The sequence below is a fragment of the Hyla sarda genome, chromosome 5 (genome assembly GCF_029499605.1).
Source record: "Hyla sarda isolate aHylSar1 chromosome 5, aHylSar1.hap1, whole genome shotgun sequence".
Classification (NCBI taxonomy): Eukaryota; Metazoa; Chordata; class Amphibia; order Anura; family Hylidae; genus Hyla; species Hyla sarda.
Window position 1 is genome coordinate 102,519,026 of NC_079193.1, and position 15,156 is coordinate 102,534,181.

A 15,156-nucleotide genomic window follows, 5' to 3' on the forward strand; every position below is an offset into this window, starting at 1 on the left:
GTGCACTGCGTAGAAACGGAAGCCCCCAAAAATTTCCTCCAACTGGGAACACTATCCACATTCAGGATAGTAGCTTTTCACACATGCAAGTGACTTTCCACACCTATGACTTCTAAGCTTGATTGCTTTAACCTCTACATACTGTAACACTGTCTATACTCTCACTCTCCCCCACATTGCACTGTTGGCTATTTATAACAGTTTTTTCATCATTTAAAAATAATCATTAATATAGTTGCAATAAAAAAAAAAAAAAAAATGGAAATTTACAAGAAAGGATTCACACTGAAATTGTCTAGGTACTTCATTCTTAACTTGTAGCTATTGAAGCCGTGCACACCGTGCCTCTAAGGAATAACGTGTAGTGTCTTGTGGCACAATGTATGATGAAGCCTTTTGGATGCTCTTTTATCATGTATTTGAGTTGGGGAAACTTAGCTTGAAACGCTGAGTAACAGTGATCTCTTTGGAAAAAAATGTGTGGAGTAAGCTAATGCAATAATTTGCCCTGTCCCTTTATTTCCTTTTTGCCTTGTTAGTGTGATTTCCCATTATATACATAACATTTATCAGCTTTCAAACATTAATGATGTGTAAAGGAGAGAGGTGGTGATCATTGTTGCTCATATGAGAATGTCTTCTATTGAAATTGATCCCTAGGACACGGTTTACTTAGAATGCATCCAGGATATTGGGGCACCTGTTATTTTTTTTTTATTAATATCTCTTGTGTAATAGAAGTTTAATGAATTAGATCAGTTGGCTAAATTTAGATACATTTTCTTCATTGGAAATGTAATAAAAGTATGCTTGGCTCCGATAAGGTTTAGTGGTATTTTATTAATAGTAATGAATTAATTGTGATCAGGAACTTCAAATCTATTAAATATTACAACAATGGGATTCATCATAATTTAACCATACAATAAAAATTATGTCATATAAATCTAACATTAATGTTATTTTATATAATCCTTTTAATTTGATTATCGTAAATTCTCTTGTCATTAAGAAATCTTAAAACATTCCATCATGTTTGATAAGTTGGATATTACTAACAGAGTAACTGACAATGCCTGGTCTTCCTACCTAAACCTTGTGGGAGAAGTAAAGCAACAGTAATGTTCTCGTCCTCATATCCAGTCCTCATATACCAACCTCATATCCTATCCTTTACTATTCTCTGTACCTGCCTGCCAGACAGTCTTCAGGATGTTTAAAAGTCCCAGACAATCTTTCTACACTCCAGTACTAAACTTCATTGCATAAGAGGCATTAGCAGGGTAACAGGCTAAACAGATGCCCTGCCCCCCCCCCCCCCTTACCATGTAGCTCCTTTCCCTTGCTAATCACGCGGCTCCAGTATGTGTGATGAATTGTGACCACCCGTTTCACACATAGGTTTGTGTGGGAAGCGGAAGCGACTTTCTCTATGTAATGCTATTACCGTATATACTCGAGCATAAGCCGACCCGAATATAAGCCGAGGCCCCTAATTTCACCCCAAAAACCCAGAAAAAGTTATTGACTCGACTATAAGCCTAAGGGGGGGGGGGGGGGGGGGGGAATACATCATCCCCCATGTCATCATCCCCCCCTGTCATCATCCAGACCCCCGTCATTAACACCCCCGTCATCATCACCCTGTCATTTTCACCCCCGTCATCATCACCCTGTCATTATCCCCCTCGTCATCATCCCCCCCTTCATCATCATCGCCTGTCAATCCCTCAGTGGTCTTCAACCTGCGGACCTCCAGATGTTGCAAAACTACAACTCCCAGCATGCCTGGATGGCCATCGGTTGTAGTTTTGAAACATCTGGAGGTCCGCAGGTTGAAGACCACTGCGGCCTTCGTCATCATCCAGACCCCCCTTTAGTTTTCTAATCACCTCCCCTCGGTGGGAAGGAAGGGTGAGCTGGTCCGGGCCATCTATGCTGCAGGGACCGTCCGGTAGGGAGGATTAGTCGTTCTGGGCTGTCCATTTTCACCGGAAGCCCTCTTCTCAGCTCCGGGCCGGCCCCGGCCTAGTGACGTTGCCTTGACGACGAGGCACAGGGACATTCATGTGCAGGGACATCTGCTGCGCACGGATGTCCCTGTGCGTCGTCGTCAAGGCAATATCACTAGGCCGGCCCAGAGTGGAGAAGAGGGCCTCCTGGTTAATATGGACAGGCCGGAACGACTAACCCTCCGCACCGGACGGTCCCTGCAGCATAGATGGCCCGGACCAGCTCACCCTTCCTTCCCACCAAAGGGAGGTGAGTAGAAGACTAAAGGGGGGGCTGGATGATGACGAAGGCCGCAGTGGTCTTGCATGCTGGGAGTTGTAGTTTTACAACATCTAGAGGTCCGCAGGTTGCAGACCACTGAAAGGGCTTGACAGGCGGAGAGTTCACTCGAGTATAAGCCGAGGGGGGCGATTTCAGCACGAAAAATTTTGCTGAAAAACTCGGCTTATACTCGAGTATATACGGTGAAAGGCTGAAAAGTCACATTGATGAGAATTCTCTCCATATAGTTGCGCTTCTGTGTGGTGCCCTCTTTGCTGTTATGCTTGTTTGGAGTTGTAGTCCAAAGCCAATGATTTTTAACCAAACATCTTTGGCCATCATTTAGCCAGCAGAAGTAGATCATTGTATAAACTGGATTGGGGGAAAATGTGTAAAAAGTCAAATAGGCTACAGACTGGGCTCTTAAACTTCAAAGTATTTTACCATCTCAGCGATATGAACAACACTTGCGTTATTCTTGCAGTGACTGCTAGCCAGATGCAAAGGCCAATCACATTGTTACTGCTGGATGCACACGGCTTGTCTGTACCTTTTTTAGTTGTCCTTATTTTTTATCCTAGTGTTTTAAATCTTACATTTCAGTAACTAAATTCACACCAAATAAACAAAGCTTTAGGTTTAATACCCACTGAGACTTTTCATGCAGATTCTAATGGGTTTACTGTAATTCACAATATGAATGATGGGTTCTCTTGATGTACCTTTAAAATCCATGTTGGTTAAAAAGTGTTCAAAAGGGTTAAAAGTGTTTAATCCATGCAGAATTTGGCCATTTTTGTCCAGCAAATGCAAATGTCCACATTTAACCATTATACTTTCATGTCTCCGTATTCTGTTAGGAATTGCTGTGAATGGTGTGGCCTGAAGCCATCTTCTATTCTAGTCCAGGTTGTGTAGTATAAATTGAGAATTTTCCTATCCTGGGTGACGGAAAATTTGGATTTTAATAAAAACAAAACGCGAGTATTATGCTATTAAACTTCTTTACTAAAACTCAGCAGCATATAAGTAGTAGATGAATTAAAGAAATTTTTTATATATATAAAGTGTAAATAAACGTATGAGATCTAGGATGCAACCTAGAGTGCTGATCAAGGCATCATCCAATCAGGACATAGTATAGGTGATATCAATAACTGCCATATAGTAAACTTCCTTCTTCTTTGCGAAGTAGATGTCAGAAAAAACAGGAACAATCATCAACAGGTAATCGTAGAACAGGAAAACCAAGCGGAATGCAATAAGGAACTCCATTGATGACAAATGTTGTAACAGGAGAAGATGAAGCACTCATTGTTGAACTGAAAGAAAGAAAAAATACAATTACAGGGATGGGTTCTGGGAGGGATAATACTCGCGTTTTGTTTTTATTAAAATCCAAATTTTCCGTCACCCAGGATAGGAAAATTCTCAATTTTAAGGCAAAACAAAACGCTTCGTATTATGCTAGTTCAAAGCTATGATAAATATTATAGACTCTAATTAAAATATAAGAGAATAAAATACATTAGATTATAACAATAACATGGAAACATGTGATTCAGGTCTAAAGTAGAAGGTTTTAAAGGTAGAGTCAGAAGACCAGTTGGCAGCTTTAAGTAAGTCTGATAGAGAAGCTCCAGATTGGAAAAGTCTAGTGGAGACAGCACTTCTAGTAGAGTGTGCAGTAAATTTTGAAGTGTCAATACCAGCAAGTTGTAAAGTTTGTTTAACCCATCGTGCCAGAGTAGGAGAGGATACAGGTGCATGAGGTTTGCAAAAGGAAACTAGTAATTGAGAATGGGAAGTATTCCTAAGAGATTCAGTTTTTTGTTCATAAGATCTGAGGCAACGAACCACACATAGTTTTTCGTGATGTGGAAAAGATGGGTAGAAAACTGATTGAAGGTTAGTTTTAGTACGACGATAAATTGAAAAAATAACACCTTGAGGAGTAAATTGTCTATGAGAAATGTCAAGAGATTTGACATCAGAGACCCGCTTCACCGAGATAAGGCATAGAAGTGTAGTGAGTTTAAATGAAAGAAATTTTAAAGAGAGGGAATCGTTATCATCCCATGAAATGAACATATTGAGAACTAGATTCACGTCCCATGTGGAAGTGTACTTTGGTAAAGGTGGTCTACGGAAACGAATTCCTTTAAGCAGTTGGCAGACCAAAGGATGTCTACCAATAGGAATGGAGTCGACAGGTACATGTCTAGAGGATATAGCTGAACGATAAAGATTAATGGTTCTGTACGCTTTACCAGCATCAAAAGAGGCAGATAAGAAATTTAAAATGTGGTATATAGGTGCTTGTAAGGGATCCAAATGTCTTCTATCGCACCAATCAGACCAAAGTTTCCAGGCTGATCTGTAAGCAGATCTGGTACCTGGGGCCCATGCATCAGATAAGATGTCCTGAGCTGATTTTGAAAGTTGGAGGTTAGATCTTGGTGACCCGAAATTAACCAAGCGACTAGAGGTAATTGTCCCGACAGAACCAGAGGGTGGAAATTCCCTTGGGGATCCAGAAGAAGATTCTGACATGAAGGAAGAAGACGGGGAAAATCTAAGAGTAGATGAAGAATTTGGGGAAACCAAGACTGGGTTGGCCATAGTGGTGTTATGAGGACTAGAGTTGATTTCTGTATAGAGGTTTGAAATAGAACTCGAGGAATGAGATTGAAAGGAGGAAAGGCATAAAGAGTCTTTTGAGGCCAAAATTGCAGGAAGGCGTCTATCCCCAAAGCTTCCGGGTCCGGGCGCCAACTGTAAAAAAGAGGTAATTGAGTGTTGAGACGGGATGCGAAAAGATCTATGTGCAAAGGACCCCAAAGAGAATTGATCGATTGGAAGATTGGAAGATGAAGTTTCCAATCGCTGGAATCCGTCAAATGACGAGAATACCAATCCGCTACTGAATTGGAAATTCCGGGAAGGTATTCCGCTTTCAGGGTAATATTCTTGTCTAAACAAAAATGCCAAAATTCTTTGACAAAATCTGCAAGAATTTTTGAAGTTGTGCCTCCCAAATGATTGATGTATTGGACAGCGGAAATGTTGTCCATACGAAGAAGAATACAACAATGGGAGGAATTCTTTACAAAACTTTTTAAAGCAAAAAATCCTGCCAGAAGTTCTAGACAGTTTATGTGAAGAAGGGATTCTGAAGGAGACCATTTGCCTCCTGTAGAAAGGGAGCCGCAACGAGCACCCCATCCGGAAAGACTCGCATCTGATTCGATGACGATGTCCGGATTCGGATGGAAAATCGTTTTCCCATTCCAAGATTCTATGTGATTGAGCCACCAAAGAAGCTCTTCTTTGGCTTCTGAGGACAGAGGAACTTCGTCTGAATAACCGAGACCTTGTCTCAAGTGGCGAATTTTTAGGCGTTGGAGAGCTCTGTAGTGAAGAGGAGCCGGAAAAATGGCTTGAATGGAGGCTGAAAGGAGACCCACAATTCGAGCTATTGTTCTCAGAGATAAGATATCTTTGTGGAGAATCTGTCGGATTTCTTTCCGAATAACTTTCAATCTCCTTGGAGGGAGACTCAAAGTGGTCAGTTGAGTATCTATCATGAAACCCAAAAATTCCAGATGTTGAGATGGAATCAGGATGGATTTTTTGTGATTGATGAGAAATCCTAGATGAGTTAAGAGGTGTAATGTCCAGTTCATGTGGAGCAAAAGTGACTCTTTTGTTTGAGCCATAAGGAGGATGTCGTCTAGATAAATAATAAGACGAACTCCGCGACTTCTTAGAGAGGCAACTACTGGTTTCAGTAGTTTTGTGAAGCACCATGGGGCTGATGAAAGACCGAACGGGAGACAAGTAAATTGCCATGTCTGATCGTTCCAAAGGAAACGAAGAAAAGGTTGAGAAGATGGATGGATTGGTACTGTCAAATAAGCATCTTTTAGATCTATCTTCACTAACCAATCGTTTTTCAGAAGAATGTCTCTTAGAAGATGGATGCCCTCCATCTTGAAGTGACGATAAACAACCAGATTGTTTAAAAGACGTAAATTGATCACAGGTCTGTGACCTCCGTCTTTCTTTTTTACCAGAAAGAGGTTGCTTAGGAATCCCATGGAATGTGGGGGTACAGATATAATTGCTCTTTTGGAAGCCAATTCTTGGACCTCTAGATCTATGAGTTTTTTGTCCAATAGGGAAAATTGGATTGGATGAGGTAAATGTGTTTGGATAGGAGGGGTGACAAATTCTATTTGGTAACCCATGACTGTATTTAGTATCCAAGAGTCGGATGTAATCATAGTCCAATTGTGGAAAAAATGAAGGAGTCTTCCCCCTAATGGGATATGTTGGGAAGAATACAGGGGTAGGCTTACCTGTGGGAGGTCTTGAGCGGGGATAACCTCTTTGGCCTCTGGAACGCCAAGGTCTGGACCTGTAAGGGAAAAATGGGGAGGGAGTGGTAGGTGGGGCAGTGAATTGTGTGGGTGGTTGAGAGTAGGGGCCTCTATAAGTTCTATAGTGGGATGACCGGCCGGAAAATCGGCCCCGGCCTTTTCCGGCCCTCCCAAAAATTCTACTAGAGAATACTTTTTTCATTGATACTTGAGCTTTATTAAGAGACGAAAAAAGCCCAACATATTTGTTAAGCTCTCTTATGAAATCATCTCCAAAAAGCATGCCGTTTGTGGGGTTGACCGGTTCGGCAGTGGCTAGGTTGGTAAGTTGTGGGTCAATTTTCATGAGTATCGATCTCTTTCTCTCAGTGGAGAGCGCAGAGTTAGCGTTGCCGAATATACAAATGGCACGTTGAATCCAACCTTTAAGGGTCTCAGTATCAACAGTAGTATTAGAATTGGACGCTTCATCAGCCATATCCAAAATTTTTGAGAGTGGGCCAAGAAGGTCCATCAATTTGTCCTGACAGGACTTAAAACTACGGTCCACTCCTTTCTTCGGATTTTTACCCGTTTTAAACAGGAATTTGGCTAGAAGAGGGTCCAATTCCGGAGTAGCAGAAGCGTTATTAGGCAGAGAGGGACGAGGGCATTCCGCCTTTAGCTTGCTACGGGATGGACGGTCCAAAGATTTATTAGCTCGAAGAGCTAAAAATTCCGCAATCCTTTGATTGGGAAGCCACTCACCAGACCGTGGATGGCATATCAGAGTGGGGTCAAAATATGCATCCCCAGGTAGGTTCACTGTAGTGTCTTCCTGCATAGCAGGGTCATCATGATCTGACTCACTTTCCGCCGAGACATATAAAATTTCATCCACTTCATGTATGTCAGAATCCTCAGATTCTTCGGATGAGACAACTCGGTAGGAGTCTGGCTTCGCTCTAAAAGTGGAAGTCGTGGCCCTGATAGGTTGGACTTCCTCTTGGGCAGAGGGTGAGGAAATAGGTTTCTTAGAACCACTAGAAGGTAGGTCTGGTTTAGAACCCATATGTTGGGTGATATCGGTCTCATGGTAAGTTTCTGATGTGTCTTTCACACTTTTGGAGGTGTATGGCACCTTGCCTAGGATATGGCGCTTTTTTGATTTTGCTTTACCAGGACCTCTAAGACCTTTTGCCAAACGAGACACAGATTCGGCAGGGGACCAATATTGATCCGATGGGGTTATAGGAGGTAACACCCCTGTAATAGTAGTGCCAGAGCGAGCCATCACATTGGATAGTGATTTTTCAAAAGATTCTTGCAGAGTAAAAACTGCATTTTGTATAGATTTAGACACTGAGGCATCTACCATGGACTGTAGAGCATCAGGATTAACTTTATCACATGAGATTTGACTATTGTCCTGGGACATATTGATAAAATAGTGGTGTAAAATAATGTATAAGGATATACTGTATATAAGGCAATTAAGGAAAATTAAATATAAATAGAAGCATTAAAAATATCTAATGTAATTAAAAATAAATATATTATGAGGTAATAAATTAATTAAATATATATATTAATTAAGTATATTCATCAATTAATCGTATTAAAATCATGAATTAATAAATAAACAATATATTAACATAAGGTAAACCCATATGGGTAATATAATTTTTAAAACTATAAAATATTAAGATGTAATAAGTAAAACAGCCACAAGGTGGCTGTAGAGGATAAACTAAAAGATTTTGGGAGGGTTTTTGGGAGGGGACAGAGGTATTTACATATAAGGATACAAATGAGTGTTTAGACAACAGACGCGTCCTCTGGCTTTGGCAGCTGTGAGGTGAATGCCGAAAGCCCGGGAACGCTTGACAGGAGATGACCTCGCTGTCAAGTGATCTCGCGAGAACAAGCAGAGCTCGAGACGCGAGAGGAGAGAACAGTCACCTGGAAAGACGCAGAGGACGGGTCCCGTGCTGGGGAATGGCGGCGATGACGCAGTTTAAATAAAAGATGCGCAGTAACAGGTAGGAGCAAACAGAAAGTTAGGAGTGATATAAAAGATCAAGATTCAGAGCTAGGAACCTACATAAAATGCATATTATAATGAAATAATGAGAAGAGGAACTATGTAGAAGATATTTTGTGAAAAAAGAAAAAACAAATGCAAGAAAAAGAATATATATATATATATATATTATATATATACATACACATATATAGGGTACAATCAATTAAGGAGATTAAAGAAATAAAAGGAATTTAAATAATATGAATAAATTAATAAATACATTAATAAATGAATTAATAAATGAATTAATAAATAAATTAATAAATAAATAAATTAATTAATAAATAAATATATGAAATAGTAATAAAAGGATTAAATCATCTATATTTTATACAACCATATATAAAATTATGAGAGAGAAAAAATGACATAACTTCACCATCTGCTGAGCAGCAAAGAAGAAGGAAGTTTACTATATGGCAGTTATTGATATCACCTATACTATGTCCTGATTGGATGATGCCTTGATCAGCACTCTAGGTTGCATCCTAGATCTCATACGTTTATTTACACTTTATATATATAAAAAATTTCTTTAATTCATCTACTACTTATATGCTGCTGAGTTTTAGTAAAGAAGTTTAATAGCATAATACGAAGCGTTTTGTTTTGCCTTAAAATTCACAATGTACTGTAACTGTACGCTCAGTATAAATGATTTTGCTGTTGTTAAAGCACTTGCTTACAGTGTAGAAAGAGTAGCTATAGTAGCCACCAGAGATATCCCATAGTCATCTACCATTTTTTTTCCTTGTATAAATATATATATTTTTTTATGTTATGTATTGTGCACCCCATAATATCATAAAAGACCGCTGGGGGGGCATTCCACACTATAAGAGTATGCTAACATAGGTGGGTTTACAGCAGTGAAATTTCCACAGCGGAATATCCGCAGCAGACCCTGTTGAAGTCAATGTAATCTGCTGCGGATTCCCACTGCAAAAATTGGCTGCAGTTCAGGCTTGTTGTGGAAAACTCTCTGTAGTTTGGCCTGTTTGAACATGCCCTTATACTTTTTTTTATTGCTAATTCACTTTATAACTGCACCTGACATGTAGCCCCATTCTGGAGAAACGTTCCTTTCCTGCAGTAGCACGTTCTCTGTGCCACTGTAGAATTCTGAAAAGTTAATTGCCGCCCACACATTTCAAGTCTTTATGTGGCCACCAAGCAGTTAAACAAGCTGTATGAACAGGTTAGTGTTTTGCTCCATTTTTCTGATATGTCCGGCTATGTGTACCGTATTTTTCGCCCTATAGGACGCATCGGCATATAAGACGCACCCTATTTTAAAGGTGCAAAATCTAGAAAAAAAAGATTCTGCACCCAACAGTGATCTTCAACCTGCGGACCTCCAGATGTTGCAAAACTACAACTCCCAGCATGCCCGGACAGCCAACGGCTGTCCGGGCATGCTGGGAGTTGTAGTTTTGCAACATCTGGAGGTCCGCAGGTTGAAGAACACTGGATAGGAGGTAATACTCACGTGTCCCCGCCACTCCGGACCCGTCACCGCTGCCCTGGATGTCGCTCCATCGCTGTCGCCGCGTCCCCGTGGTGTCCCCGATGCTCCGGACGTCTTCTTCCCCGGGATCCATGCTCTCAGTCGCCGTCATCACGTCGCTACGCACGCCACTCCTATTGGATGACGGGACGGCGTGCGCGACGACGTGATGACGTCAAAGGAGAGCGCCGGTCATGCAGGGGATCTCGGCACGGAGCAGGCACCGAGGAGGCAGGTAAGGTCCCTCCCGGTGTCCTGTAAGCTGTTCGGGATGCCACGATTTCACTGCGGCGGTCCCGAACAGACCCGACTGAACAGCCGGGTTAGTGTTATTTTCGCTTCAGACGCGGCGGTCAGCTTTGATCGCCACGTCTGAAGGGTTAATACAGGGCATCACCGCGATCGGTGATTTCCTGTATTAGCCGGGGGTCCCGGCCTTTGATGGCCGCAGGGACCGACCCGATAGGTGTGTATTCGCCATATAAGACGCACCAACTCCCCCCCCCCCCCAGTTTTGGGGAAGAAAAAGTGCGTCTTATACGGCGAAAAATGCGGTATATCATATTTTTCTTCCACATTCACCATATGCATTAAGAAAGGTCCTGGCACATATGCTAAATATATACAGGACCTCAGGTACGCAATAATTAGTGAAAGAATATTCTTTTTGCGTACTATATGTCCAACCAATATGCTTTTGCAGTGTTTTTTTTTTCTCTTTCTCATCTGTCTAGCAATACAGTTTTTTTTAGAAGCAGCATTAAAAACATTTTAAGGAAGTGTTCCTTTAATAGCAAAAAATGCTGAAATAAATGCTGCAAAGAGGCATGTAACCATGTGAGTGTTTGCTAAATTTTCTCTCCTAATTTTGCCCTGTGGTTTATTCTGCACCACTAAGTAGGTTTGACAGCCTTTTGAACACTGCTGGTAGCTCTACAAGGGAACCTGCCACAAGTGATCAGTTCTCCTGCAGTGCCACCACAGGGTAAATGAAGCATTACATGATGCCCATTAGAATCAATGTAACATTCAGATTTGCTGGGTCCTCCAGGGAAAGATTAGCTGATTGATGAAGGTCCTAAATGATGACGTCCATTCTATTAGCTCAGAATGCCATAAAATGTTATTTGAAAAGGGGTTTTCTAAATTAGACAACCATTTGCATTTGAATTTAGCACACTTTTGTTGGATAATATTAATTGTTTGCTTCAGATCAAATCGGGCATGGAGATATTGAACGCACACTTACTAAAGTTGCGCTTGATAAAGATGTATTTTTATCATCTTCCTTCAGCTGTTCTTGATAAACGGCTTCCAATTTGACATGCTGCGCTGGGTGTTATAGATATATCGCTTATCAGATGTAACAACGTTTGCTAAGTGTATTTTCATATGACATGAAGTTGCTTTATATTATCTCCACGCACATCTACATATTATAGTAGGAAATAAAATTTGCTTAAATGTCTGAATAGATTACCATGGTGATTCTCCCTGCTGCTCTGGGCACCATGGAAATAAACCTGATTAATCAAGTTTATTGACATATTATTAACCCATTGCAGCACCATTTGCTAAGCTCAATCTGCCATTGATTTTGCTCACTTTTATTATAGCTTTCCTTGTTATTTAAATAAATATAAGGAGCAGGGTTAGGGTGAGAAGGCTTAGGATGCTTACACAGGATTGAATTGCTGCAGAAGATTCCTGCAGCAATTCCAAGCCAAATCCACAGGCAATGTTGGTCGCTAAAATGAATAAATTCTATATTTACCTCCACTGTGACAATGCTTCCCAGTTTTTGCATGCAGGCTAGGTGTAACAAAGCCATAGGAGGTCAGTACAATGACTATAGTCTTTCTTTGTTCTATGCTGGTTGTGCAATTAATCCACTGGTAATACATGGTGAAATCCAGAATTAGATTTGCTTCCAAATTTCTTAGCGACTTAGTGTAATCCACTGTGGATTTTCCATTCTGTAAAAGGAATCTGCCTTTTGAACCCCACAAACCAATCATAACACTAGATTTCTATGTAGAAAAAGATTTAAACCCCTATCTCGTTCCATGACATAAATGTTTAAGGAAGCTGTTTACACTTATTGCTGTATATTTACAGCATCAGTTTGTAGTGTCACCTTTTTTACATTCCGATCTCGAACCATTGTTAGAGGATCTGGACTTAGTCCCCTTATGATCCTATCTCACCCAATTTTTATCACCTCATCACTGTGATCACCCTCCATCCTTGTGAGCACCCTCCCTGTGCTGCCCCTCCTATGATCATCCCCACCTCTGTAATCATCCTCTCTGTAATCACTTTGTGCCCTCACCCATATAATCTCCCTGTGATCACCTCCTCAGGATCAACTTCTAATTAAAGGGGTACTCTGGAAATTTTTTTATTTGACTATGCTACAAGTTAGTGTAGTTCATAATATAGTGTCTTTACCTTTGTGTGACGTTTTTTTCACAATTCTTATGTGATTTTCACCCCCAATATTTATTTTTAACAGCATACAAAATGATTCCTGTCTCGGAATTTTTCCCAGCTTACAATGCGGTCGAGACCTGACTCACTAGTCAGCAGTTGACAGGGAGCCTGTTTGTTTCAATGGGTGGAGGGATCAATCTGCAACTAATGCAACAGCTGTAGGCATCCTGATTGAAGACCACAGGTCTGCAGCTCATTTATGTTTCAATGGGTGGGGTAGCTGATGTGTGGGAAGGAGGAAAATTGAATCATGGGATTTGTAGGCAAACAACAAAACTGAAAACAGGAAATACAAGTTCACAGAAAGCTAGCCACAGTGTTATGGTAATCTCACAACATAGCCATTTAGCCCAAGACAAGCGCAGATCCTTCCTAAGCATGTCCATTACTGTCTGCCAGGTACGTACTAAAATCACCTTATGGTGGATAACCCCTTTAAGTACACTTACATTTTAGTAAAGCAGGTAAATCAGGAGCAATGTTTTAGTACTGAATTATTGTGTCAGGCTAGGGTTCCACTTGATTTTTTTTTTACACCAGAAAAAATTCCAGAAAAACACCAGAAAACTGTCACAGATTTTCCCTGCGTTTTTGCATTTTTCTGGCATTTTTACCTTTGGCCCCTTATTTTTTGGCCCCTTATTTTTGGCCCCTTTGGCAGTTTCCATGCAAGTGTTTTTTTTTTTTGTTTTGTTTTGTTTTTGCAGTATGGAAAAGATCATAGGGAATGAAATTTATATTTTTAGAACACAATTTTTATAACTTTTCAATCAGGGACCAATTTATTTGAGCGGGTAGGGACATAAAAATGTAGCTGCAATATTAAAAATGGATAAAGTTTTGTAAAACTTTTTATTACTGATGTATTTTAACCTCTTAAGGATGCAGGGCGTACCTGTACGCCCTGCACCCGCTCCCGGTTTATGACGCAGGGTCACGCCGTGACCCTGCGTCATACCGGGTCGGTCTTGGCGGTTAATGACAGCCGGGACCCTGGGGTAATAGCGCGCGGCACCGATCGTTGTGCTGCGGGCTATTAACCCTTTAGATGTGGCGTTCAAAGTTAATTGCCGCGTCTAAAATGAAAGTAAAAGCTTCCCGGCAGCTCATTCGGGGTGATTGGGACCATCGCGGTGAAATCACAATGTCCCGATCAGCTAGAACGTGAGCGGAGGTCCCCTTGCCTGCCTCCGTCACTTCCGATTGACGATTGATTGCTGCAAGCCTGAAATACAGGCTTGAGCAATTGACCGCCGATAACAATGATCTGTGTATGAAATTGGTATGTTCAGTGGAATAGCCACTGGGGGGGGGGGGGGGCTATAAAACTGCAAAAAAAATAAATGTGAAAAAAAAGTTAATAAAGATAATTTAACCCCTTCCCTAATAAAAGTAAGAATCACCCCCCTTTTCCCATAAAAAAAGTGTAAATAAAAATAAACATATGTGGTATTGCCACGTGTGGAAATGTCTGAACTATAAAAATATATAATTAATTAAACCACACGGTCAATGGCGTACACGCAAAAAAATTCCAAGGTCCAAAATAGCGTATTTTTGATCACTTTTTATATAATGAAAAAATTAATAAAAAGCGATCAAAAAGTACAATCAATATAAATGGTATTGAAAAAAACTTCAGATCATGGTGCAAAAATGAGCCCACATACTGGCCTATATGTGGAAAAATAAAAAAGTTATAGGGGTCAGAAGATGACAATTTTAAACGTATAAAGTTTCCTGCATGTAGTTATGATTTTTTTTTTTTTAGAAGTAATACAAAATCAAACCTATATAAGTAGGGTATCATTTTAACTGTATGTACCCACAGAATAAAGATAATATGTAATTTTTACTGAAAAATGCACTGTGTAGAAACGAAAGCCCCCAAAAGATATAAAATGGCATTTGTTCTTCAATTTTGTTGCACAATTAAAGGGGTTATCCAGCATAAGGTGATTTTAGCACATACCTGGCAGACAGTAATGGACATGCTTAGGAAGGATCTGCGCTTGTCTTGGGGCTAAATGGCTATGTCATGAGATTACCATAACACTGTGGCTAGCTTTTTGTCAACTTGTATTTCCTGTTTGACTTATGTTTTATTGACTACAAATCCCACAATGCCATTTTCCTCCCTCATACACATCAGCCACCCCACCCATTGAAACAAAAGACCTGTGGTTTTCAATCAGGGTGCCTACAGCTGTTGCATTAGTTACAGATTAATCCCTCCACCCATTGAAGCAGCTGACTAGTGATTAAGATCTCGGTCACATTGCAAGCTGGGAAAATTCCGAGACAACAGTCATTTTGTATGCTGTTAAAAATAAATATTGGGGTGACTAATGTCACTACAAAGTACAATTGGTGGCGCCAAAAATAAGCCATAATATGGAATATTGGGTGCAAAATTGAAAGCATTATGATTTTTA

The 15,156-nt window shown here is 40.5% G+C and overlaps 2 protein-coding genes across 7 annotated transcripts in view; one reads left to right on the forward strand and one right to left on the reverse strand.

Moving 5' to 3' along the window:
- The window catches only part of LRRC3B (leucine rich repeat containing 3B), a 273,318-nt gene that overhangs the window by 21,512 nt on the left and 236,650 nt on the right, over window positions 1–15,156 (forward strand). The window contains exon 1 of one of the 6 annotated variants that reach the window (XM_056520023.1): window positions 2,133–2,262. The exons of the other annotated variants lie outside the window; for them this stretch is intronic. The gene's annotated coding sequence lies outside the window, so the exon portion shown is untranslated. Of the gene's footprint in view, window positions 1–2,132; window positions 2,263–15,156 lie in introns of those variants that run through there. 6 annotated transcript variants of the gene reach the window in all.
- LOC130273361 (uncharacterized) lies at window positions 3,277–8,003 on the reverse strand. Its single transcript, XM_056520017.1, has 2 exons — window positions 6,636–8,003; window positions 3,277–3,596 (listed from the first exon to the last, which is right to left on the reverse strand). The coding sequence occupies exons 1-2, from the start codon at window positions 7,927–7,929 to the stop codon at window positions 3,586–3,588; spliced, it is 1,305 nt and encodes a 434-aa protein (XP_056375992.1). The 5' UTR covers window positions 7,930–8,003; the 3' UTR covers window positions 3,277–3,585.

What these genes read in the sequence shown, in the direction of transcription:
- LOC130273361 (XM_056520017.1), bottom strand. Translation starts at nt 7,929, where the DNA reads ATGGCTCGCTCTGGCACTACTATTACAGGGGTGTTACCTCCTATAACC.